Consider the following 27,653-nt stretch of genomic DNA (forward strand, 5'->3'; position numbering starts at 1 on the left):
ACAGGACAATGACCCCAAACACACCTCCAGGCTGTGTAAGGGCTGTTTGACCAATAAGGAGAGTGATGGGGTTCTACGCCAGATGACCTGGCCACCACAGTCACCAGACCTGAATCAAATCGAGATGGTTTGGGATGAGCTGGACCGCAGAGTGAAAGCAAAAGGGCCAACAAGTGCTAAGCATCTCTGGGAACTCCTTCAAGATTGTTGGAAGACCATTTCCGGTGACTACCTCTTGAAGCTCATCAAGAGAATGCCAAGAGAGTGCAAAGCAGTCATCAAAGCAAAAGGTGGCTACTTTGAAGAACCTAGAATATAAGACATATTTTGAGTAGTTTCACACTTTTTTGTTAAGTATATAATTCCACATGTGTTAATTCATAGTTTTGATGCCTTCAGTGTGAATGTACAATTTTCATTGTCATGAAAATATAGAAAAATCTTTAAATGAGAAGGTGTGTCCAAACTTTTGGCCTGTACTGTATGTATGTATGTTTGTGTATATAAATATATATATTATAATATAAATAAAATGTGTGGGTGTATATATATATATATATATATATATATATATGTATATGTATGTATTTCTATATAAAAAACCTACGTGACTAACACTGTGACATCCGCTATACTAGCTAGCTAAAAAAAAAAGAAAAGTCCCTTGGCGTAGACTCTGATCAACAGCGATACTGATCAGAGCGCTGTGGCCACCAGAAGAGCATGAATGCTCAGTGCAGGACGCCACGCTAACTAAGAAAGCACAAAAAAGTGTGCTAAAAATTCAGTTGGGAGTGGGGGAAGGGGAGGAGGTAATGGGGGTTGGGGCTGAAACAAGGGATTAGGGAACTGCTGCTGCTGATCACAGATCAGTCACACATCAGCCTGCACACAGCACAGGAGATCACAGGTGGACACAGATCGCAGGAGGATCGCGCTGGCCACCAATGATATTCTCTCTCTCTCAGGTAACACCGAGGGGATATACAACCGCTCAGCATGCCCACTCTTAGGTGAAGATGGTGTGCAGAGTGGTAATCGCTATTTTAGATTAACCCCTTTGATGCTGATTGGCTGAAGCAATTTTCTGACCAATCCGCGCCAAATCAGCATCAAAGGGGTTAATCAGGAGAGGTGACGACGCGATTGCCCCACCCATTGTGACTGCTGTGATTGGTGCTGTTTCAGATACATCATGTCACATGTTTGCTTTTTTTTTTCAAACTTTATTGTGACATCGCTGTGATTGGTTGGTAATTAACCGGTCACCACACGATGCAGCGCAGTGACTGGAAATACCGGCACCGTATATATACTACGCTTTGCGGGAATGCAGCTCCCGCAGAGCAGTATATGTATGGCACATGTCGGAAAGGGATTAAAATGTTAAAAAAATAATAAAATATGTCTTATGCTTTTTGTTTTTTTGTTTTTCCAAGAATTGTTGATGCTAATTTTCTTTTAAAACATTTTAATATCTGCTTTTTTTGGGTGTTTTCTTGTAATACAGGAAAACCTAAGGCCAGAAATAAACCCCATGAAACACTGTACATAGTGACTTTGGTATCAAATAATTTCTGTCCACGGTGTTTGTGCAAACATAAAAGCTTTTATAAATGCCTCAAACTTCTATGTGTGAATCAGACATGAGATCTAACGTGATAGAAGATTACAGTCCGGGGAAGACGGAAAACATTCATATAGACGGCCGATGGTGATGGACTCTGGCCAAATATGTATCTAGAGCCGTGGTAGAAGATGAAGATGTCGTCTTCATGAAGTAGTTATTTCTCATGTCACGTTTAATGAATATCTCCTGCAGTATTGCTAATGCGATTCCAGTGTCAGTAGAGACGAGAATTAGCCTTATGGACGATGAGTCTATGAGAAACGTATTCAGCTGCTGACTCTGAGGAAGAAACTGCTTGTTGACTGTGGCCTAAAATATAGAGGTATTAGTAGATGTATAGAAGAAAACTAAATACTGTAAAATAATAAATCTCCTCATTTGTTTCCCTTATTATCTCCGGTAATAGTATTATTACACAGGATTTTTATGATGTAACATCTGCTTATCATCTTCTCATTCAGGTCTCTACAGTATCGGATCCTTTCAGTGGAGATCTTCCATGTAAGAGAATTTTTCTGATTTAACCATCAAGATGGACATGGACAGAGACAAGATGGCAGAAAAAATATTACACTTCACACTAGAGATCCTCTTCTGTCTTACTGGAGAGGTGAGAGATTCTGATGACGTCACATTACATTATCTATGAGAATAACAGATGGACAGAACTGGAGAGGTGAGGACTCTGGAAATGTATGTAATGAGATTTATTAATGTGTCTTTCCATAACCAGGATTACACAGTAGTGAAGAAGACCTCTAGTGAGCGCTGTCAGAACCATGTTTCTGAGGGAAGACCCCTGAGCCCAATCACAGGGCCTCCACCTCACCCCCTGATACATGAGGACATCAATGACCAGAAGATCCTAGAACTCACCTACAAGATGATTGAGCTGCTGACTGGAGAGGTGACACTGCTGGGAATGCTGGGACATTATACTGTAACGCTGTGAAGGGATCGGGGGTGACGGTATAATTGTATTTGTCAGGTTCCTGTAAGATGTCAGGATGTCTCTGTCTACTTCTCCATGGAGGAGTGGGAGTATTTAGAAAGACACAAAGATCTGTACAAAGACGTCATGGAGATTCCGTCAGGTAGTATATTGTACTATGCACTTATTCATAAAGAATCACCGTTTTTTGCACTACTTTTCACCAAGACATAATAAAATATAACTTAATAAATAGTTATTAAAATACAATGAACAAAAGAACTAAACACCCAAGTGAAAACCGGGACTTTGGAGTCTGAGTTGTGGAGTCGGAGTCGGAGCCCATTTTGGTGGAATCGGTATAAAATGGACCGACTCCAACTCCTAAAATATATAATAAATTGGGTACAGTAGTTCAGTGCAGTTTGTGGGGAATATTTTTTCATAAGCATTTGGAAAGAAATGAAATGTCCTATAAATGTCTATCCTATTCCTGATCAAAAGGTCTAGACTTTTAGCTGAGATGAATCTGTGCTACAGTAAATTTATCACTTAAACATGAACCATGTTTGGCTTACCGACTCCACAGCCCTGGTGAAAACCCACATGTGACTGACTTAATACTGTCCCTGAAAAAAAATACCACTTGCTCCTGCCTGTCTGCGGAGGTTGGCACCCTAGAAACCTGCGCCAGTGGCGCTCCCGGTCCTCGGCAGCTGTCCACTCTTACCCTATTAGGCCCTACTGATATATCGGGACAGAAATAAAGTGCTCAGTGCTTTAAACTCCAAATGCAAAAAATTGCAGGTGCACATCAGCAGAATTGGCTTGGGGGTAGAGAATAATAGCAGACCATAAAATATAAACTCATATACATATGTGTCACTACATCACCTAAATGGGAGAGAGTTGAAGGGTAAAGATGTAGATAGAATAATGGGCTGGACATCCACTGGGGCTATCCGTATAACAGCTGAGTCACTCCTAGGCGGTCATATCCCTGTTATCACACCTGATATGCTCCTACCTAGCAGTGGAGGTTGGCACCCAATTTCTTGCATAATGGCGACCCCACTCCTCGGCGGCTATCCCTTCTGACTATGTCTATCCCTGACTGGAATGGGAGCCTACCCAGATATTTATATCAAAATGATGTGTAACAAAAAATCAGACCACACATATAGCCTTGTTATGAGGGATCAATCAGCATATTTTGTGTAAACAACAAAACCACATAAAATGGTAGTTACTATACTACCTCTCAGCTAGAGGTTCAAAAATCAATCAACTCATTCCAATCCCCATAGGTTCATGTGACATGTAGTGAATAGAACAAACATGTCATAGATATGTCACATGAACTTATGGGTAGTTTATATTTTATGGTCTGCTATTATTCTCTACCGCACAGCCAATACTGCTGATGTGCATCTGAAATTTTTTGCATTTAGAGTTTACAGCACTGAGCACTTTATTTCTGTCCCGTTAAATTAGTAGGACCTAATAGGGCAAGAAGGGACAGCCGTCGAGGAGTGGAGGCGCCACTGGCGCAGGTTTCTAGGGTGCCAACCTCCACAGACAGGAAGGAGGGAGAGGTAGTTTTTTTAGGGACAGTATTAAGTCCGTCACATGTGGGTTTTCACCTGGGTGTTTAGTTATTTTGTTCATTGTATTTTAACAACTATTTATTAAAAGTTATATTTTATTATATCTTGGTGAAAAGTACTGCAAAAAATTGTGATTTATGATGGAGGTTTTTCAGCCCCTCACATTACCAGGTAATAGACAGGACTAAATACACACAGTCTATAATTATCTGTATGTAAAAAATGAATTCAGTCCCTGTATGTGTTTCTTCCAGTTCTATCCTGTAAGAGGCCAACACCAGAGAGATGTCCCCTTCCTCTTCTTCCACAGGACTGTAAACAAGAAGATCCCAATGTTCCTCAGGATGATCAGGTAGATGGAGGCAAGGTGTCATAAGATTTCCCCTATGATGTGTAGATGGCTGTGACGGTCTTGTGCTCAGTCTTGTTTTATCCACCAGTATTATATGTTTTATACTTCTGTATTGAGAACGGTGGAGATGGCTGGATCATAGCTGATCATAGATGTGACTTTTACAATATTTGTTTCAGGGTGAAGATCTGACCCATATTAATACTACAGAGACATATGTGAGGGGTGGTGAGCGGTGTAAAGAGGAGATTCCTACATATGACTACCCAGGTGAGTGGTGACCACTAAATGCAGAGAAGTCACAGAAGCCACCGGTGGTGGCTGCTATATCTGTGTCATAGTCCGGCCATATCACAATCGTTGGGTCACCATTTTGTTGCTAGGTGATAACATTTTCCTGCACCCAAAAATGTCCAAATTACTTTGTGAAAGCTCTTTTATAGAACTTACAACCTGGAGGATCCACCTACCCCCTGGGATTAGAAGATACAAATCCTTACCTGCCCATGTCTATAAACTACAAAACCAAAAGACAGCGTACATAGAATGTGCTGACAACTTTTATGATCAATAACATAAAATGTGCAGTGAGGGCCAAGTGTGAATTTCTGTGCAATAACAACAGACTTTCACTTTATCCTGACTTTAATTTCTTTTAAAACCAACTATATTCAAGGAGGATTGTGTTAAACTACATAAAAAACATTCTCTAAGCTTTTCATGGTTGATGGCTATAATATACATTTATTCACGCCTGGAGGAGATGTGTTGGCATGGCTCGAGCCATGGTTTCATGGGTTCACTCCACGTCATGAACTCCATTATATTTTCTCTCCTAAGGAATTTAGATTACTGCCCAATCTCTCCTGAAATGGGGGGCACTAATACTTTCTCTACTCTTCTGGTCAGGACTCATAATAACTCTAATGGTCCACCATAAATGAGTGTGACTCCGGTTTAGTGTTGGGGTTCTCCCCTCATATATAGATTGTTGTTGGGGATGTAAAACTCCCTGGTAGTCTTTAAAAAAAGGTCTCCATTGCCTCTTCCAAATGTCTGAGATCTAAATTTAAGACACCTCAGCTCTGCACTATTATAAAAAGTTCTCTTTGAATGTCTAATATTTCTTCTTGAAACTCATCTGACAGAAAATATTGGCCCTTACGATAGTTTAGATTGCCAAGAGCCACCGAGCCACATACTCTAATTACTCCAGAGAGGTTTCACCACTATTACTCATTTTATACTGATGAAGACTGTTGAGTCGCCAGACTGGATAGTACTACTGGTCCCAGGCACCCTAATCTTAGTGGCTGGATAGAACCTGCGCCACCCAGAGCTTCTGGTTCCGACGTCTCCTCCACCAGCGCCGCTTGCGGAATGAATATCTGTAGGTAGTGATTCACCACACAATCCTTTTGGTATTCAAACAGTTTATTTCACATATAGTGATTTGGACATAAGCACTGACATAAAAAGGTGCAGGGATATGTGACATAAATAATTTTTAACGTTTCGACCCTGGCAGAGTCTTATTCATAATGTCGCTGTGAAGAAAGAGAAACAATATATAAATGTGAAGACACCTATATATATTTACTAGTGATGAGCGAACATGCTTGCCACTGCTTTGTACTCGCCCAAGCATCTCACTGCTCGACATGCTCGGCGCTCCTCGAGTATTTCCGGGATGCTCGGGCGGGAGCTCGGGTTCCCGCCCCGCATGTTTGGTTCTCTTTAGACACCCAATTAACATGCAGGGATTGCCTGCCACGCACTGTAATGATGTAGCCATGTGTAATGATGTTATTTGTGGCATTACAGTGATAAAACCTGGTTACCCTATGCTCGTCACAGTCTACCCTGGAAACAGGCAGAGTAGGGAGAGCTGCTGCTGAGTGAGGGGCACAATTGGCGGTTTATTAGTTAGGTATAGGTATTCCACAGCAAGATATACTGGTGCATCTCACTAAATTAAATTAACTTTTTGATGATATTCTATTTCAGTTCTTCAATACAAAAAGTGAAACTCATATATTATATAGAGTCATTACAAACAGTGATCTATTTCAAGTGTTTATTTCTGTTAATGTTGATGATTATGGCTTACAGCCAATGAAAACACAAAAGTCATTATCTCAGTAAATTAAAATAATTAACAAAAAATACCGGCAAAGGCTTCCTAAATGTTTAAAAAGGACCCTTAGTCTGTTTCAGTAGGCTCCGTAATCATTGGAAAGACTGCTGACTTGACAGATGTCCAGAAGGCAGTCATTGACACACTCCACAAGGTCCCAAAGTTCAAATTTTCATTTGGAAATCAGGGTCCCAGAGTCTGGAGGAAGAGTGGAGAGGCACACAATCCAAGCTGCTTGAGGTCTAGTGTGAAGTTTCCACAATCAGTAATGGTTTGGGGAGCCATGTCATCTGCTGGTGTAGGTCCTCTGTGTTTTATCAAGACCAAAGTCAGCGCAGCCGTCTACCAGGAAATTTTAGAGCACTTCATGCTTCCCTCTGCCAACAAGCTTTTTGGAGATAGAAATTTCATTCTCCAGCAGGACTTGGCACCTGTCCACACTGCCAAAAGTACCAATACCTGGTTTAAAAACAACAATATCACTGTGTTTTATTGGCCAGCAAACTCACCTGACCTTCACCCCATAGACAGTCTATGGTGTATTGTCCAAAGGAAGATGAGAGACACCAGACCCAACAATGCAGACGAGCTGAACACTGATATCAAAGCAACCTGGGCTTCCATAACACCTCAGCAGTGCCACAGGCTGATCGTCTCCATGCCACGCCGCATTGATGCAGTAATTGATGCAAAAAGAGCCCCAACCAAGTATTGAGTACATTTACTGAAAATACATTTCAGTAGGCCAACGTTTCGGATTTTAAAAACATTTTTCAAGCTGTTGTTATAAAGTATTCTAATTTACTGAGATAATGACTTTTGTGTTTTCATTGGCTGTAAGCCATAATCATCAACATTAACAGAAATAAACACTTGAAATAGATCACTCTGTAGTGACTCTATATAATATGAGTTTCACTTTTTGTATTGAAGAACTGAAGCAAATTAACTTTTTGATGATATTCTAATTTAGTGAGATGCATCTGTGTATCCATCTGAACTAACAGTCCTTCTGAGGACTAATCCAGCTGCGTATAGTACTGGTGATAACAGGAGTTAGGCAGGCAGAGTTTGTGGACAATATATACAACACAATAGGGTCCATTGCACGTTCTGTCTGCTGCTGCTGTTATAGATATCAATAGCCCTAGATATCAGGGCTAATTTTTTTTTTTTGCGCCTAATCCTGATTATTTGCTTAATAAGCACTACAGTACACCATTTTACTGCTCCATTTGCTTGTTAGCATAATACTGCCAGATTTTTTTTTTTATTCGCTGTATTGTGGAAGCTGAGAAACTTGTCCATCATCAGACGTGATTCCATATTACTGTGGTAATCATCGTGCCACATATTACACTCCAGTTAAAGTCTGCCAGTTGTGTGTTGTTCTAACTTATTCACACTTGGTCGCTGACCAATATCATACTAATAGGCCACTATCTAAAATGGTGGTCATCAGACGTGATCCTGTATTACTGCGATAATAATCCTGAAATTTTTGGTAGCATGTCAAATATTATACTCCATTTAAAGTCTAGCAGTTGTGTGTTGTTCCAAACTATTCAAGTTTGGTCGCTGACAACTACCATACTACAAGGCCAGTGCCTAAAACCATGGTCATCAGACGTGATCCCATATTACTGCGTAATAATCCTAAAATTTTTGGGAGAGTGTCAGATATTATACTCCATTTAAAGTCTTCCAGTTGTTCAAACCTATTTACACTTGGTCGCTGACCAATAGCATATCTGTGAACCATGTTGTCAGAGTATTACGCCACTTTTATGGACTGACAGTAAAACATACAAAAATGAAGCTAAAATGTTTTTTCCTGGAAGAAATGATAACAAACATTCTTTGCAGGGTGATGACTTGTGTACAAGGACAATTAAATAACAAAAAAACAGATTTATGTGACCAGAATGAACACTCCTCTTGAGCTGATAATACCACCTAGCAGCACCCGTCCCTATTGTAAATGCGTCTAACAGCGGTATTGATATGGAATAGAATACAACCACTGGCAAAAATTATTGAATCACCGGGCTTGGAGGATGTTCATTCAGTTGTTTAATGTTGTTGAAAAAAAGCCGATCACAGACATGGCACAAAACTAAAGTCATTTCAAATGGCAACTTTATGGCTTTAAGAAACCCTAAAAGAAATCAAGATAAAAATGTGGTACTCAGTAAGGGTAATTTTTTTCAGACCAAGCAGAGGGAAAAAATTAGGGAATCACTCAATTCTCAGGAAAAAATTATGGAATCACTCTGTAAATTTTCATTTCCAAAACTAACACCTGCATCAAATTAGATCTGCTCGTTAGTCTGCATCTAAAAAGGAGTGATCACACCTTGGAGAGCTTTTGCACCAAGTGGACTGACATGAATCATGGCTCCAACACGAGAGATGTCAATTGAAACAAAGGAGAGGATTATCAAACTCTTAAAAGAAGGTAAATCATCACGCAATGGTGCAAAAGATGTTGGTTGTTCACAACCAGCTGTGTCTAAAATCTGGACCAAATACAAACAACATGGGAAGGTTGTTAAAGGCAAACATACTGGTAGAGCAAGGAAGACATCAAAGCGTCAAGACCGGAAACTTAAAGCAATATGTCTCAAAAACAGGAAATGCACAACAAAACAAATGAGGAACGAATGGGAGGAAACTGGAGTCAATGTCTGTGACCGAACTGTAAGAAACCCCCTAATGGAAATGGGATTTACATACAGAAAAGCTAAACAAAAGCCATCATTAAGACCTAAACAGAAAAAAAACAAGGTTACAATAGGCTAAGGAAAAGCAATCGTGGAATGTGGATGACTGGATGAAAGTCATATTCAGAGATGCATCGCGAATCTGCATTGGGCAAGGTGATGATGCTGGAACTTTTGTTTGGTGCCATTCCAATGAGATTTATAAAGATGACTGCATGAAGAGAACATGCAAATTTCCACAGTCATTGATGATATGGGGCTGCAAGTCAGGTAAAGGCACTGGGGAGATGGCTGTCATTACATCTTCAATAAATGCCCAAGTTTACATTGATATTTTGGACAGTTTTCTTATCCATCAATTGAAAGGATGTTTGGGGATGATGACATCGTTTTTCAAGATGATAATGCATCCTGCCATAGAGCAAAAACTGTGAAAACATTTCTTGAAAGAAGACACATAAGGTCAATGTCATGGCCTGCAAATAGTCCGGATCTCAATCCAATTGAAAATCTTTGGTGGAAGTTGAAGAAAATGGTCCATGACAAGGCTCCAACCTGCAAAGCTGATCTGGCAACAGCAATCAGAGAAAGTTGGAGCCAGATTGATGAAGAGTACTGTTTGTCACTCATTAAGTCCATGCCTCAGAGACTGCAAGCTGTTATTAAAGACAGAGGTGGTCCAACAAAATACTGGTGATGTATTGGAGTGTTCTTTTGTGTGTTTGTTTTTAATGATTCCATAATTTTTTCCTCAGAATTGAGTGATTCCATAATTTTTTCCCTCTGCTTGGTCTGAAAAAAATTACCCTTACTGAGTACCACATTTTTAATCTTGATTTCTTTTAGTGTTTCTTAAAGCCCTAAAGTTGCCATTTGAAATGACTTTAGTTTTGTGCCATGTCTGTGATCTGCTTTTTTTTCAACAACATTAAACAACTGAATGAACATCCTCCGAGCCCGGTGATTCCATAATTTTTGCCAGGGGTTGTAGATTTGTATTTTTTCTGCAGCAACAGCAGCACGCAGTATAAGACAATAATAATTGTCTGGATCGGTGTAATACGCTATCCATATTGCGGTAGCTCACCCGTAAACAAATTTCAGATAAGACAGGTAATATTCTAGAATATAGAAACTATTTGAATGTCAATCCCATTATTAAGGAGTGGGTCTCCTATACTGTTATTGCGTATGCAGCAATTTGAAGGGCTACCAAAAATTAGGACGTATTCCAATACACATTTGAAGACACGTAAAAAAACAACTATAAAACACAGCAGGATCTTTAGTATAAAAACCAGACTCGTCAATGTAACCTCAATGTAATCACATTCTACAGCTCCTGCACCTCCTTCTCCTCCTCTTCGGCCTCCATCTGTGAAATGACCACATCAGTCGCAAGGTGGAAGCACTGCAGCACTGCCTCGGCCAAGCGGCAACAGTCTATGCTTAAGATAATATGCTTAGGTGACAAACGGCACACCACTGCAGAGTTGTTGAAAGCTGTAACAGAGCAGGCAGATCTGTGGCCCTCACCGCTGAACATACAGCCATGGTCGTGTGTGACCATGACTGGAACCTGGTGGTGGAGAAATGACAACCGGAGTAGATACGGTTTCCCTCTATGCCAATCCTTTAACCGACCTAAAGAATATGGCTGTGGTGAAAGAAAACTCTCACCGAGAAGCAGTGTCAGACTTAAGAACATTGGGGCCCACCAGAGGATTTGATTCTAAGGGCCCACTAAAGAGCCCCATAGTAGCTGGAACGTTTTCAGCATGAACTCTCCTGAAGGAGAAGCCAGGGCCCACTGGAGGATTCTCCAGTTCTTTGGTGAGCCCGTCCAACCCTGCCAAGAAGCAGCCCTGGCTAAGAAAAGTCTGTGTGAAGGTTCCCAGACACTCTATGGCTGCTTTTTTACTGTGGACTGGCTCCAGCAATCTATAAGACTTAAGATCTGCAATCTGTCATTTTGGCAAAGCCTTATTGTGTTCTCCCTCTTATATCTTACAAAGATGTCATGCTGCAGAAACTTTCACCTACTGCCACTTAATGTCTTCAGCTCCTTTGTGAGAAACTAATGTTTGGGCAGCCAATCTACCAAATAAAATTCCTGAGATGAAAATTGTGTATGGCCTTACTTCTTGTACTGGGTGCGAATACCAAATCATGGCGTGCCATAATTAACTGGAAATATTTCTGCCTGGTTGGAGACGAGTTCATTCCCACAGAAAAGTACCAGTGTCATGGAACGATAAGGTGATGTCCAGCGGACGGCACACCACGCAGATGCAAATGGAGATAGAGGGGCTAGGGAACAAGGGAAGGGACACCAACCTGTGTCTTTCCATAAGCTACCCTAACGTTCCTAGACCGGCCTTTCCCCCCGTGCGCGATCACGTGCCTAAGCCCTCGCTGGCCCTGGACTTAACCTGTCTAGTGCGCAGGTCAGCGAGACACTAGTCTCACAACTACAATAGGACAACACAAGGAAGGGAAGATAAACAATGAGAAGATAACAACATAAAATACACTTCTCTCTCCAACAGAAAACTTCACTGCTGCAATAGCAACGAACCCCACAGCTTCTCCAGAGGTTGGCTCCTTCAAAGAGGTCAACATAGAATAAACTATAACCGGTGTTCAGCTGATGGATCATGAGGCTATTTAAAGGGAGTTGGGAGTTGCACCAACCAACATCAGCTGACCACTAATAAAAGGCTGTCAGCAAGAGACTAACATTAACCCTTGCTGGACCAAAAGGAAAAAAATACATTTAAATTACAACATAACTAGAGATGCCACTAATCTCCAAATTATTTGTGACAACCAGCAAGCTAAGGAGATGGTGGCCTCTGTCATGATGAAGGAGTTTGTTGTTTACAAGACCGACCACCGCTGATGTCTACCTTGTGAACATTGTGTTGAAGCTTGATTGACCCAGGGTCCGCAATCCTCTGCGTTGGGAGGATGTATTCCATCCCAAGGTCTGACTGGGTCCCGGCTTAAACAATAGTCCGTGGAGAAAATCCCTTTTGGCAGAAGACTTCATCCACTATAAGTTCATGCTCAAAACTTATAACTCTTCTCTCCATCTAGCTAAAGAAGTCTACTTTACGACTCTCATCACATCTCTAGCCAACAATCCTAAACGACTCTTTGAAAACTTCCACTCCCTCCTGAACCCTAAAGTACAGACCTCATGTCACCAACCTAAGCTTTGATGATCTGGCCACTTATTTCCTACAAAAAAATCAATCATATCCACCATCTTTGCACAATCCCCTTAGAGTTTGGATCCCCTTCCCTCCCACACCTCAAGTTCACTTTCCATCTTCCAGCCAGTCACAGAAGAAAAAGTGACCAGACTCCTCGCTTCTTCTCGCCCTACAACCTGCAACAGTGACCCTAATCCCTCACATCTCCTTCAGTCCCTTTCCCCAGCTGTCACTACCCAAATAGCTAAAATATTTAACCTCTTTCTTCTCTTTCTTAAGGGAATCTTTCCCTTTTCATTCAATCAGGTCATCATAACCCCTTTACTTAAAAAGCCATCCCTGGACCAGAATTGCACTGCTAACTACAGACTGGTCTCTAATCTTCCTTTCATCTCTAAACTTCTGGAACGCTTGGTCCACTCCCGTCTAATCCGCTATCTCTCAGATAACTCTCTTCTCGACCCTTTACAATTCAGTTTCCGCTTCTCACACTCTACTGAAACTGTCATAACTAAAGTCTCTAATGATCTACTAACAGCTAAATCTAATTGTCACTACTCCCTGCTGTTTCTCCTGGATCTCTCTGCCCCTTTTGACACTGTGGATTACCAGCTCCTGCTCACTATGCTCTGCTCTATAGGCCTCAAGGACATCATTCTCTCCTGGTTTTCCTCCTATCTCTCTGACCGCTCCATCACGGTATCTTTTGCCTGCTCTTCTTCCTCTAATCTTCCTCTTACTATCGGGGTTCCACAAGGATCAGTCCTAGGTCCCCTCCTCTTCTCTTTGTATACTGCCCCTATTGGATAAACCATCAGCAGATTTGGTTTCCAGTATCATCTCTATGGTGATGACTCCCAACTATACACCTCTTCACCTGACATCACCCCCACTCTAATACAAAATACCAGTGATTGTCTGCCCGCTGTCTTTAACATCATGTCCTCCCTCTATCTGAAACTGAATCTCCAAAACTGAACTCCTTGTGTTTCCTCCCTCTGCTAACCTACCTATACCTGACTTCTCAATTTTCTTGGGTGGTGCCATCATAACTCCCAAGCAGCAACCTCACTGTCTTGGAGTCATATTTGACACACAACTTTCCTTTATTCACCATATACAATCACTCACTCGCTCATGTCACCTGCACCTTAAAAACTTCTCCAGAATCCAACCTTTTCTCACCTTTGATACTGCAAAAACTCTTACTGTTGCTCTTATGGAGTTTCGTCTGGATTACTGCAACTTTCTTCTAATCTGGCTCCCTCTAAACAAACTCTCTCCTCTCCAATCCATTCTGAATGCAGCAGCCAGGGTCTGGCCAAAACGATCCGACTAGTATCTAGCCCCCATGTCTTCAAATGTCCTTTAAAAACACATCAGTTTAGACAAGCTTATCACCTCAACTCGCCAACCTAACTCTCCCCTGTTCCCTCCTAAATGTTAATCTTAATCTGCTCCTGCCTATTCATCTGTCTCCACATCCTCCATGCACCAAATAGCACACGGTAACTGCTCTTAGACAGATACTGGCTGATGACCATGTTCTACCTATTGTGTCCCCCCATATCCATGTAGATTGTAAGCTTGCGAGCAGGGCCATCACTCCTCCTGTAACTGTTCAAATGTGATACATTCTATTGTTTTTATTGTCTGTACATGTCCCTACTTAATTGTAAAGTGCTGCGGAATATGTTGGCGCTATATAAATAAAAATTATAATTATAATATTAACCAAGTTTGCCGGCAGTGAGATGTACCGTCCCTGGCCACAAGTACTTGTCCACGTGTCTGTGGTTAGGTGGTCCTTCCCATTAACCCCTTCACGCCGCAGCCCTTTTCCGATTTTGCGTTTTCATTTTTTGCTTCCCTTCTTCCCAGAGCCATAGCCTTTTTATTTTTTGGTCAACATGGCCATGTGAGGGCTTGTTTTGTGCGGGACGAGTTGTACTTTTGAACGCCACCATTGGTTTTACCATAACGTGTACTGAAAAATGGGAAAAAAATTCCAAGTGTGGTGAAAATGCAAAAAAAGTGCAATTCCACAATTGTGTTTTTTTTTGTACCATGTTCACATGTTCACTAAATGCTAAAACTGACAGGCTATTATTCCCCAGGTCATTACGAGTTCGTAGACACCAAACATGTATAGGTTCTTTTTTATTTGAGTGGTGAAAAAAAATCCAAAGTTTGTTTTAAAAAAAAAAAAAAAAGCGCCATTTTCCGAGACCCTTAGCGTCTCCATTTTTCAGGATCTGGGACCGGGTGAGGGCTTATTTTTTGCGCCGAGTTGACATTTTTATTGATACCATTTTGGTTCAGATACGATCTTTTGATCGCCTGTTATTCCATTTTATTGCAATGTTGCGGCGACAAAAAACGTAATTCTGACGTTTAGTTTTTTTTTATCACTACACCATCTACCGATCTGAGAAATGTATTTTTATATTGATCGGGCGATTCTAAACACGGCAATACTAAATATGTGTATATTTGATTTTTTTTTATTATTATTGTTTTATTTTGAATGGGGCGAAAGGGGGGTGATTTAAACTTTTTATATTTTTTTAATTTTTTTAAAACATTCTTAAAATTGCAAACATCTTCCTGATCCTTTCATGATCCCTCTCTGTGTAGGACCCAGCGGTGATCCTCATCTTGCTTGGGGATTAAATTATTAGAACCCAGCAGTTATACTCATCTTCTGCTAATTACCACACTCTTGCTGTATCCTTATATACATTCAGTTTCTCCAGAGAGTGCCTGGTGATAGACTGTTCTTATCTATTCAGGCTTGGAATTTTAGTAGTCGGCTAGAATTTTCTTGGAGTTCCTTCCTGGGTTGTTGCCTTTTCCCTGGTGCCATATTTAAGCTAAGTGTATTCCCTTGTTTGTTTCCCTTGTGTGTACTTTAGTTTGCAGTGGGGCTGACTAGTACTCTACCCTCCCTACCTAAGGCCTAGCTTTAGGGTCAGCTAACGCCAGGTTTCCTGCTCGATGATAGATGCAGAACCTATACAGGGTCCATAGGGGGGTCAGGGTTTGTCGTTTGAGCTGTTTAGGGGTCTCCACTCCTCCTTTTTCCCCACTTGTAGGGCACGCTTTCCTTATCCTGTCGTTATACGCTGGGTTCTCCCCATACCCAGTGTGACACTTATCTCCTCTTCCCAAAATCGCATACAAGATTTCTCCCGTGCATCCCCCCTACTCTGGAACTCTCTACCCCAACATATCAGACTTTCGACTACTGTTGAAATCTTCAAAAGGAACCTAAAGACCCACCTCTTCTGACAAGCCTACAACCTGCAGTAACCCTCATTCCACCATACTGCTGCACGATCCTCTCTACCCTTACCTACTGTATCCTATTCCTCACCCATTCCTTGAGCCCTCGTGGGCAGGGTCCTCTCTCCTCCTGTACCAGTCGCCATAATGTTTTTGATCAAAATTATTGTAATTGTTTTTGCTATGCATACCCCTTTTTCACTTGTAAGGCGCTCTAATAAATAATAATAATGTCCAGACTTACGGCTGCTGAGACTGGACTGTGTGGAATACAGGCTGGTGGTGCAAACTGATTGGAAGTATTATTTATTTATCTGCTATCCAACTAATAACCTTTTCACACTGGTCTGGCTTCAAAAGTGGTATTCCGCTGCCCCCTACAAAGTGCGACTGAAAGCTAGGTCGACATGATGTGGGTGCTTGTTGTGCTCCCTCAGCAGGCACATTTTCATCTTGCCCACGTCCTTGGCCTCTGTGTGCACCATCACCATTACATCAACTTTCCCGTCCCTTTCCATGCGCCTTGCTCATTTTAAATGGAGTTTAATATTTGTCACATTGCCAAAAATGTCTGTATTATTACCGCAGTAATATAGCATCACGCCTAATGACCACGGTTTTAGGCAGTGACCTGGAAGTCAGAGATTCTTCCAGGAGTCTTCTCCATGGTGTTCCCATGTCATTTCAACAGTGTATGGATGTGTCTGATTAATCTCACATACCACATGGGCCGATAAGGTAGTAAAATGTTAAAATGACATTTACTAGTGAATGTATTTTTCACCGTTGAAAGCAATACAAAAGTGCAAAAATGCATCAGTAACGCTGCGTGTGAAAATAGGCCAAGGTGTGGAGGAGCATTTTTTGGGGGGTTATTTATGTTGCCTTATATACAAGTCATTACCCTGGAAAGAATGTTCCTTGACATTTTTTCCAGGAAAATCCATTTTGGTTTCATTTTTGTATGTTTTATTGTCCGTAAAAGTGGCGTAATACGCTGACAACATTGTTCACAGCAGTGACCTGAGGGTCAGAGATGGTTCCATAGGTCTTCCCCATGCTGTTCCCATGTCATTTTGAGCATTGTTCCCATCGATTTGGGCAATTCTCAGGCCCCCTGCAGACCTCCGAGGGGGGGGGGGGTGGAACGTAGGAAAAATGCTCGAGTTTCCCATTGACTTACATTGGGCTCGTTGCTCGGGTCAAGCACCTGTGCATTGCAATTTGCTTGACCCGAGCAACGAGCACACAAGCATTTTAGTGCTTGCTCATCACTAATATTTACATATATACAAAAATTATATACATAAGCCTTTCACATGCTCGTCCATGAATGCGCGACGGTTACAAGTACAATCTTCAGCAGCTTATAGGACATGCATCCTGCAGGTAAGTATTGCTGATATTCTGGCCGAATGGCAAGTCATTGATAGAAATTGGACAATGGAAGCAAAAAGATTAATGATTAAGTGGAGAAGTAAAGGAGTTGGAGGAGGGCCAAGGAGTAGAATGATAGAGCTTGGGTGGTATAGAAGTTAGGTATCATGGCATAGACATAAGGAATATAGGTCCCCAAATAGATGAGTATAAAGGCATGTTAGGTATAGGGAAGAAACATATGAGGAATATAGTCCCCACTCAGATAAGTAATAAAGCTTATTAAGTAACAGGGCAGAGACATATAGGGAGTACAGGTCCCCAAACAGATCAGTATAGAGGCATGTTATATTAGCTTGCCAGGTGGCTTGCCTGGCTGCACAAAGTGTGCTGGGTGGGTACCTTTAGTGGAGCTGTGAACAGGCGCTCCCGCGCCTTTGTCTCATGTGTCTGTCTCTGGTTGCGGTTGTATGGTTTATGTATGTTTCCACGATTACCGCGAGACCGGAAGTCCGTTGGGGCTGGCCCGTCTCCCCGTATGGCTGTGTCACATGTGTAGCGTGACCATGGCGACTGGCAAGGCCTGCGCATGTGCTATAGGATATACGCAATAGTTCTGTTATGTTGTCATCACGGTGAATCGATGAGGGGCAAAAGTGAGGTTCATCTGGATGGGGGAATAAAACTGCTCGTGTTGGTTGGTTCAAATGGTGACCTAAATTAAAAGAATAATTAAGGGGAATGTAAGGAATGTATGGAGTCCTGTATGAAACTATATATTGTGAGGCCATGTCCCTTGTATGTAATTAGGTTTGCAAGAATGATACATGCAAGCTGTGTGTAAGAGGGTAAGGAGATCAGAGGGGGAGGGAAGGGGTTTGAGGAACTCATCTGGAGAAGGGGGAGTAGGAGACGGTTGTATAGCTGATCTAACATGTTTGGCTAACCTGATTATCTTTTTTTTTCAATCTATTTCACGGTTGAGACCCTGTGTCAGTGTCTGGAGGGTGTGTATCCACAAACAATCCCTTTGTTTCAGAGTTTGATATGGTTACCCCCTTGTCTGGGTACTTGTTCAATCATCTGGAACCTGAGTTGTGATTCTGTATGCCTGGTGCTGGAGAAATGATGGGATAGTGGTAACCAGTGTGACAGAGTCACTGTTGATGTATGTGAGGAGAGATATGTTTCACTGCGGCTACTATCTTCCGTGAACTGAACCTAGAAATTTCTTCAGCATGTTAGGTGCTGAAGAGGTTAATCAGCCATTTTGGGTCTGGTTCTTTGTGAGTAGGTCTGAGATGGGCTGGACGCCTACTCACCATGTCTCCACCTCAAGGGTGTGGCTGGAGAAGTTAAATGCTCAGCCACTGTTTTTTATTCTGTCTGGTGTGGTCTGGAGAAGGAAATCTCCAGACTGTGTGTGTGGAAGCCAGAGAGCTCCATAGAAGGACTTTGTGGTGAAAAATTTATTGTGCTTCCTGGAGTGGGTGAAACCCCGCTCACCTATGAACTGTACTATACTTTATCTTTTTGTTTCCCGTTATCCCGGAGAGGCTGTGTTTATTTTGTGGAACCTTGCCGTGGTTTATGCCATGTATTAATAAATCAACAGGAAGTTAACCCAATAAGTGTTTTCTGTGTCTGCCTCTGTGAGAGCCGCACAAGTCGATTTACCACACCAGGTTTTGCCACAAAGAATAGTGGATTTGTGGCTGGCAATGCGGTCCCTAATATGTTAAGTAGTTTCCCCTATGTATAGTAGACCACATGGGCATTTGATTACATATACCACGAAGTTAGATTCTCTGCAGAATGAATGAGACCGCGTACGATGACAGAAGCGGACGTCGCAGGAGCAGATTCCACAGGAGATGGGACACACCATTTGCAGAAGCCCTAATTTGACAAAATGGCAGAAAACCAGAGCAGTAGAAATCCCCAGAAAGTGACTCCATTTTGGAAGTTATAAACCTCAGTGAATTAATCTATATAAGTAGTGACTACTTTGACTCCACAGCCACTTTCTGGAAATTAGCACATTGGATGTTGGAGAGTGAAAATTGCAAATAAACTATTTTAATGCCCAACACATAGTGCCCAGATTGTGCTCCAGTAGACACACACACACACCGTAAATTAAGTGGGTTCTTCTCACTATAGTAATGCCAAATACATGGAATCTAAATGTGGTTTGGGCACACTGCAAGGCTCAGAAGCAAGGGAGGGATTTGATTTTGGGAGAGTGGATATCGATGAAATGGTTTATGGAAGCCATGTGGCTTTTCAAAAGCCTGTGAGACCCTAATAATGTGAGACCCTTTGAGACACTAATAATTCTGTTTTTCCACTGACAGATGATGGACCTGAGTGGGGACTTGTTTTTTGTGAGATGAGTAGAAGTTTTTATTGGTATTATTTTCACCTACATAAAATTGTTTGGTGGCTTTTTATTCCATATTTGGGAGGCAGAATGAACAAATAGTTGAACACCACGCTCCACTGATTCATCCTATGAAGTTTTCTACTAGAATGTGAACTGTCATTGTCTTGGTGAATAATTTAATGTTTTTACATAACTTGCCATTTCTACAGACAGTTTAAGTAGAAATGTTCAAAAATGTAAAATTCAAGGATATTTTACTCAAAAATAATAATTTGTTTTATTCATAGATAATGACTGTACCAGGAGATCAGAGGGACAGCTGACATCTTCAATTTTTAAATCGGATGATCTTGAGATCCCACAGGATACAATTGAAGTGAATGCCATTACTCCAAATATACCACCATCCCTTCACAGCAAAGATTTGTCATCTGATTCTTTAAAACAAGTCCTGTCTTCTGATTCAATACTCACTACTAATAAAAATCGTAGTCACAAAAGAGGCATTAAAAAACGAACTGCTCCTAAAGCAAAGAAGCCATTTTCACTTTCGGAAGATGGAAATAGTCTTCCCCTCAAAAAGTCTTTTCTTAAACATCAAAAATTGTATGAAGCAGAGAATCGAATTTCCTGTTCCAAGTGTGGTAGGTGTTTTAGCGAGAAATCAGATCTTGTTAAACACCAGAGAACTCACACAGGGGAGAAGCCATTTTCATGTTCAGTATGTGGAAAATGTTTTAAACATGAATCAGTTGTTGTTCTGCACCAAAGAACACACACGGGGGAGAAGCCTTTTTCATGTTCAGAATGTGCGAAATGTTTTGCAAAGAAATCAAATCTTATCAAACATCAGAGAACTCACACAGGGGAGAAGCCATTTTCATGTTCAGAATGTCAGAAATGTTTTACAGAGAAATCAACTCTTGTTGCACATCAGCGAACTCACACAGGGGAGATGCCATTTTCATGTTCAGAATGTGGGAAACCTTTTAAACATAAATCTAATTTTACCAGACATCAGAAAACTCACATAGTGGAGAAGCCTTTTTCATGTTCAGAATGTGAAAAATGTTTTACAGAGAATTTGACTTTTATCAGACATCAGAAAACTCACATAGTGGAGAAGCCTTTTTCATGTTCAGATTGTGGAAAATGTTTTACAGAGAAATCAACTTTTAGCAGACATCAGAAAACTCACATAGTGGAGAAGCCTTTTTCATGTTCAGAATGTGGGAAATCTTTTAACCAGAAATCAAATTTTACCAGACATCAGAAAACTCACATAGTGGGGAAGCCTTTTTCATGTTCAGAATGTGGAAAATGTTTTATGAAGAATATATCTCTTCTCGGTCACCAGAGGACACACACAGGGGAGAAGCCTTTTGCATGTTCAGAATGTGGGAAATGTTTTAAATGGAAAACGAATCTTGATACCCACCAGAGAACCCACAGAAGGGAGAAGCCTTTTTCATGTTCAAAATGTGGGAAATCTTTTCACCAGAAATCAAATCTTCTCATACATGAGAGAACTCACACAGGGGAGAAGCCATTTTCATGTTCAGAATGTGGGAAATGTTTTGCAAAGAAATCAAATCTTATGAAACATCTGAGAACTCACACAGGGGAGAAGCCATTTTCATGTTCAGAATGTGGGAAATGTTTTAACCAGAAATCAAATTTTATCAGACATCAGAGAACTCACATAGTGGAGAAGCCTTTTCCATGTTCAGAATGCGGAAAATGTTTTAGCCATGAATCAGATGTTGTTATGCACCAAAGAACACACACAGCAGAGAAGCCTTTTTCATGTTCAGAATGTTCAAAATGTTTTGCAAAGAAATCAAATCTTAGCAAACATCAGAGAATTCACACAGGGGAGAAGCCTTTTTCATGTTCAGAATGTGGGAAATGTTTTACAAGGAAATCAAATCTTCTCAAACATCAGAGTACTCACACAGGGGAGAAGCCTTTTTCGTGTTGAAAATGTTTTCTTTTTCAGTCAGATAATTTTTTATTGTGAAAGATATTAAGATACATTAACATTTTATTTTTTTTTTAGAAGAAACAATGAAAACTAAATAAAAGAAACACACAAATAAAAAAACATAAGTCAACCAAATACAAACCGCTTCCTATTAACGGTCATCGTAGGTATTATCATTCGTTTACTACAAATTACATATATGAATACAAATTTAAATGAATACCATCTGACTGTTTGTGTAATGCATTAAAATACAGAGAATCACATGATTTACATGTAATTCTTTTTGACACTTTTGTTTTCCAAGATCTAACACTTTGGTTGTGTAAGTTATGGACTTGAGATAAGTTAGGATAATTTAAATGTTCATGACAAGGAGATGTACAGACGGTCATAGTGTTTCTGAGAAGGCTTTCCGATGCAATCCCCGGAGTAGTTAACCATTGTTCCCATATCTTTATAAAATTTTTAAGGGCGTTTCTTTTAATATATGTTCCCCTTTCCATACATAAGACATTGTTTAGTTTGGATTTCAATTCTTCTATTGTTGGGGGGATTTTTCTATCCAATGTAGTGCTAAAAGTTTTCTAGCTTAAAATAGTACTCGGGAGATACCTATAGCTATAGGGAGACCCGAATCCAGGCCCTCCTCCAACAGACCAAGTATGCAGATTTTGGGTTCCAATTGTATATGGATTCCAAACACAGATTTTATTAAGTCAATTACCCCCTTCCAATAGTTTCCAATGTTTACACCCTCCCACATCATGTGCATTAAATGAGCATAGTTTTCCCCTCATCTTGGACACGGGTTGTTCACTCGTATACCAACTTTAAATAGGATACTCAGGGTCTTATATACTCTATGAATAAGAAAGATTTGGGACAGTCTTTGTGATTCGAACAAGGATAATTTAAAAATTAGATCCAGCACCTCTTCCCATTGCTCCCTTTGGCTATGATGAGATACTTTTCTAAATGCACAGCCATAAGCTGCTTATATACAGTACTAGATGGTGGCCCGATTCTAATGCATCGGGTATTCTAGAATAGGTATGCGGCCGACCGGGCGCAATCAGCAGAGCTGTGTTTAAATTTTGCGCCAAAATCGCTGATTGGTCGAGGTCGGCAACCGTGACCAATCAGTAAAGCGGTGTTAAAATTTGGCGCCTATATCGCAGATTGGTGGAGGCCGACAGTCGCGACTAATCAGCAGAGCGGGGTTTAAATTTGGCGCCAATAATGCTGATTATTCGCGGCCGGCCACCGCGACCAATCAGCGAAGCGGTGTTTAAATTTGGCGCCAATATGGCTGATTGGTCACGGCCGGTGGTTGCGACTAATCAGCAGAGCGGGGTTTAAATTTGACGCCAATACTGCTGATTGGTTGCGGCCGGCGACCGCGACCAGTCAGCAGAGCGTTGTTTAAATTTGGCAACAAAATCGCTGATTGGTAGCGGCCAGCCACCGCGACCAATCAGCAGAGCGGGGTTTACATTTGGCACCAAAATTGCTGATTGTTCGCACCCGGCAGACGCGCCAATCAGCAGAGCGGGGTTTAAATTTGCCACAAAAAACGCAGATTGGTCGCGGCCGGTGGTTGCGACCAATCAGCAGAGTGAGGTTTAAATTTGGCGCCAATACTGCTGTTTGATCTCGGGCAGCGACCGCGACCAATCAGCAGAGCGTTGTTTAAATTTGGCGCCAAGCTCGATGATTGGTCGCGGCTGGCGTCCGTGACCAATTAGCACAGCAGTGTTTAAATGTGGCGGCAAGATCGGTGATTGGTCGCGGCCGCTATTTAAATGTGGCGCCCAAATCGGTGATTGGTCGTGGGCAGCGGCCGCGACCAATCAGCAGAGCGGTGTTTAACTTTAGCGCCAAGATCACTGATTGGTCGTGTTCTCCGCACGCGACCAATCAGCGAATCGTATTGGTGAGGAGCGGGGAGCGGAATCGTATTAGTGAGGACCGGGGAGCGCCGCTGCCTGTGCGGATACTTCCGCTGCGAGAAGCCGGGACATGAGCGACTGCTCGCAGCAGAAGTATCCCGACCCGCAGCGCCGCTCCCCGGTCCTCCCTTCACACCCTAGCCGCTGATGTCCCCACAGTATCTGCATGGTGTTACAGAGGTCCGGACATTTGTGTTAAAAATCAATCACCGAGTTGGACGCCAAATTTAAATATCGGCCGCGACCAATCACCGATTTTGGCGCCACATTTAAATAGCGTCCGCGACCAATCAGTACAGCGGTGTTTAAATGTGGAGCCAAGATCGGTGATTGGTCGCGGCCGATATTTAAATTTGGCGCCCAACTCGGTGATTGGTCGCGGGCGGCGCCAGCGACCAATCAGCGATTTTTAACACAAATGTCCGGACCTTTGTAACACCATGCGGATACTGTGGGGACATCAGCGGCTAGGGTGTGAAGGGAGGACCGGGGAGCGGCGCTGCGGGTCGGGATACTTCTGCTGCGAGCGCCCGCTCATGTCCCTTGTTCTCGCAGCGGAAGTATCCGCATAGGCAGCGGCGCTGACATCCATGCGGCTAGGGTTTGAAGGGAGGACCGGGGAGCGGCGCTGATATCCAATTGGTCGCACAGCGGTGTTTAAATGTGCAGCCAAGATCAGTGATTGGTCGCGGACGATATTGAAATGTGGCGCCCAAATCGGTGATTGGTCGCGGGCAGCGTACGCGACCAATCGGCACAGTAGTGTTTAACTTTTGCGGCAAGATCAGTGATTGGTCGCGGGCCAAGACCGCGACCAATTACCGATTTGTGCGGCACTTTTAAATAGCGGCCGCGACCAATTGGATGTCAGCGCCGCTCCCCGGTCCTCCCTTCACACCCTAGCCGCATGGATGCCAGCGCCGCTCCCCGGTCCTCCCTTCCGCATGGATGTCAGCGGCGCTGCCTGTGCGGATAGTTCCGCTGCGAGAACCCGGGACATGAGCGGGCGCTCGCAGCAGAAGTATCCCGACCCCGGCGGTCCTTCCGCTGCTACCAGCCGGGAGATGAGCGCCTCGCGCCGCTCATCTCCCGGCTGCATCTCCGTCCCGCAGATGGGTCCGGCTGTCGAGGTCCTTCTGCTGGTACCGGCCGGGAGATGAGCGCCTCTCGCTGGTCATCTCCCGGCTGCATCGCCGCTGAGCTCCGTCCCGCAGATGAGCCGCTAACGGCCGCCATCTTTTTTCAGAAATCCCGTGGCGCTGATTGGCCGCTGCCGGACCAATGAGCGTCGCGGGATTTCCTGGACAGACAGAAAGACAGACTGGATAAGACAATTATATAGATAGATATGGGAAATTAAACCCTTTGTGTCTATCGCAGAAGCAATTGTATCAATTATAGAGTGTTTATTTATAATGTAATTTGCTCTGAGTTGTGCATTATACGCATGACGTACTGTATATGCAAAAATTGATAAAACATTTTGCGAGTAAGATTGTAGCCTGCTCTTATTTGTTCAAAGTTTTTAAATATTTCCTCATTTAGGAGTTGTGACTAAAGAAATATCCCTCTATCTTCCCAATTGTTGAAGTATTTTAGCTTGTATATCTCTGGCATGTTGTAGTTATACCATAGAGGTGTGTAGTTTACCAGAAGCCAACTGTCCGTCCAACATACCTTAAATGGGTCAGTTTCCATCCAAAACACATAAAAATCGCTATTGTCTACAGACAAGCCATCAGATACAATCGGATATGTTCCAACCCTTTGGACAGAGAAAAACACTTTGGTGGTCTTAGAAACACCTTTTTAAACTTGGGCTACCATCCAACAACAATTGAAAATCAGATTGCAAGAGCACCAAAATATCAAGGAATCATCTCCTACATTTGAAACCTAAACAAGAAAGCAACCGGGTGCCAATCGTAGTCACTCACCTACAATCCAAATCTGGAGGTGCTAAGGGGATCTGCAAGGAAATTACAACCATTATTACAAAAAAAGATGCCTACTTACAATCTATATTTCCAGATCCCCCACTCCTGTGATTTACGCAGCCACCAAATCTAAGAAGCATCATTGCCAGAAGCTCATTGTCCTCTTCAACAGCTACAGGAACCTTTCCCTGCGGCCAGAAAAATGTTAAACCTGTCCATTTATAATGACCATGGACAAGATAAAGATTCCCAACGCACATCAGGGTCACAAGATCCCATATGCCTTCGGCTGCATCACATCTAATGTAATGTACTTAATAATTATAAGTACCAAATGTTCAACTGAGGATCTGTATGTAGGGGAGACAGGGCAAAAATTCAGAACAAGGATGAATTATCATCGCCACACAATAAAAGAAAAAAGAATACACTGTGCAGAATTATTAGGCAAATGAGTATTTTGATCACGATACTTTTTATACATGTTGTCCTACTCCAAGCTGCATAGGCTTGAGAAACAACTACCAATTAAGTAAATCTGGTGATGTGCATCTCTGTAATGAGAAGGGGTGTTGACTAATGACATCAACACCCTATATAAGATGTGCTTAATTATTAGGCTACTTCCTTTCCTTTGGCAAAATGGGTCAGAAGAGAGATTTGACGGGCTCTGAAAAGTCCAAAATTGTGAGATGTCTTGCAGAGGGATGCAGCAGTCTTGAAATTTCCAAACTTTTGAAGCGTGATCACCGAACAAACAAGCGTTTCATGGCAAATAGCCAACAGGATCGCAAGAAGCGTGTTTGCCAAAAAAGGCGCAAAATAACTGCCCATGAATTGAGGAAAATCAATCGTGAAGCTGCCAAGATGCCATTCACCACCAGTTTTGCCATATTTCAGAGCTGCAACGTTACTGGAGTATCAAAAACCACAAGGTGTGCGATACTCAGGGACATGGCCAAGGTAAGGAAGGCTGAAAAACGACCACCTTTGAACAAGAAACATAAGATAAAACGTCAAGAATGGGCCAATAAATACCTTAAGACTGATTTTTCAAAGGTTTTATGGACTGATGAAATGAGAGTGACTCTTCATGGGCCAGAGGCTGGATCAGTAAAGGGCAGAGAGCTCCACTCCGACTCAGACACCAGCAAGGTGGAGGTGGGGTACTGGTATTGGCTGGTATCATCAAAGATGAACTTGTGGGACCTTTTCGGGGTGAGGATGGATTGAAGCTCAACTCCCAGACGTACTGCCAGTTTCTGGAAGACAACTTCTTCAAGCAGTGGTACAGGAAGAAGTCGGTATCGTTCAAGTAAAACATGATTTTCATGCAGGACAATGTTCCATCACATGTATCCAACTACTCCACAGCGTGGCTGGCCAGTAAAGGTCTAAAAGAAGAAAAAATAATGACATGGCCCCCTTGTTCACCTGATCTGAACCCCATAGAGAATCTGTGGTCCATCATAAAATGTGAGATCTACAGGGAGGGAAAACAGTACACCTCTCGGAACAATGTCTGGGAGGCTGTGGTGGCAAATGTTGATCGAAAACAGATCAAGCAACTGACAGAATCTATGGATGGAAGGCTGTTGAGTGTCATCATAAAGAAAGGTGGCTATATTGATCACTAATTTTTTGGGGTTTTTGTTTTTGCATGTCAGAAATGTTTATTTCTAAATTTTGTGCACTGATATTGGTTTACCTGGTGAAAATAAACAAGTGAGATGGGATTATATTTGTTTTTTATTAAGTTGCCTAATAATTATGCACAGTAATAGTTACCTGCACAAACAGATATCCTCCTAAGATAGCCAAATCTAAACAAACCCCACTCCAACTTCCAAAAATATTAAGCTTGGATATTTATGATTCTTTTGGGTTGATTGATTGAGAACATAGTTGTTGATCAATAATATGCAAATTGCCTCTTCAGAGAAAAAGAGGACTTGTACTCTATAGCGCCACCTATTGGAAGTAGCAATCCTACAACTCACAATCAACCCTTTAACGAGTCGTGCAATTTGACTTAGGATAAAAGCCAAATCAGAATCTCAATTTGCAGACACGGTGTTTCGGGCTGTTGTCTGCAAATTGAGATTCTGATTTAGCTTTTATCCTAAGTCATATT

General features: G+C 42.1%; 1 protein-coding gene across 1 annotated transcript in view; it reads left to right on the forward strand.

The window, feature by feature from the left end:
- Positions 1–23,650, forward strand: part of LOC141164424 (uncharacterized) — a 57,678-nt gene extending 34,028 nt beyond the window's left edge. Inside the window, exons 2-7 of the mRNA XM_073649630.1 lie at positions 2,092–2,240; positions 2,364–2,537; positions 2,619–2,724; positions 4,423–4,520; positions 4,700–4,790; positions 19,934–23,650. Of these exons, the coding sequence (XP_073505731.1) occupies positions 2,163–2,240; positions 2,364–2,537; positions 2,619–2,724; positions 4,423–4,520; positions 4,700–4,790; positions 19,934–21,627 (2,241 nt within the window). The 5' untranslated portion in view covers positions 2,092–2,162 and the 3' untranslated portion in view covers positions 21,628–23,650. The remainder of the gene's footprint in view (positions 1–2,091; positions 2,241–2,363; positions 2,538–2,618; positions 2,725–4,422; positions 4,521–4,699; positions 4,791–19,933) is intronic.
- The last annotated feature ends 4,003 nt before the right edge of the window (positions 23,651–27,653 follow it).

This window comes from Phyllobates terribilis, unplaced genomic scaffold (assembly GCF_046119375.1).
Source record: "Phyllobates terribilis strain yellow unplaced genomic scaffold, ASM4611937v1 Scaffold_10__3_contigs__length_209671492, whole genome shotgun sequence".
NCBI classification, from domain to species: domain Eukaryota; kingdom Metazoa; phylum Chordata; class Amphibia; order Anura; family Dendrobatidae; genus Phyllobates; species Phyllobates terribilis.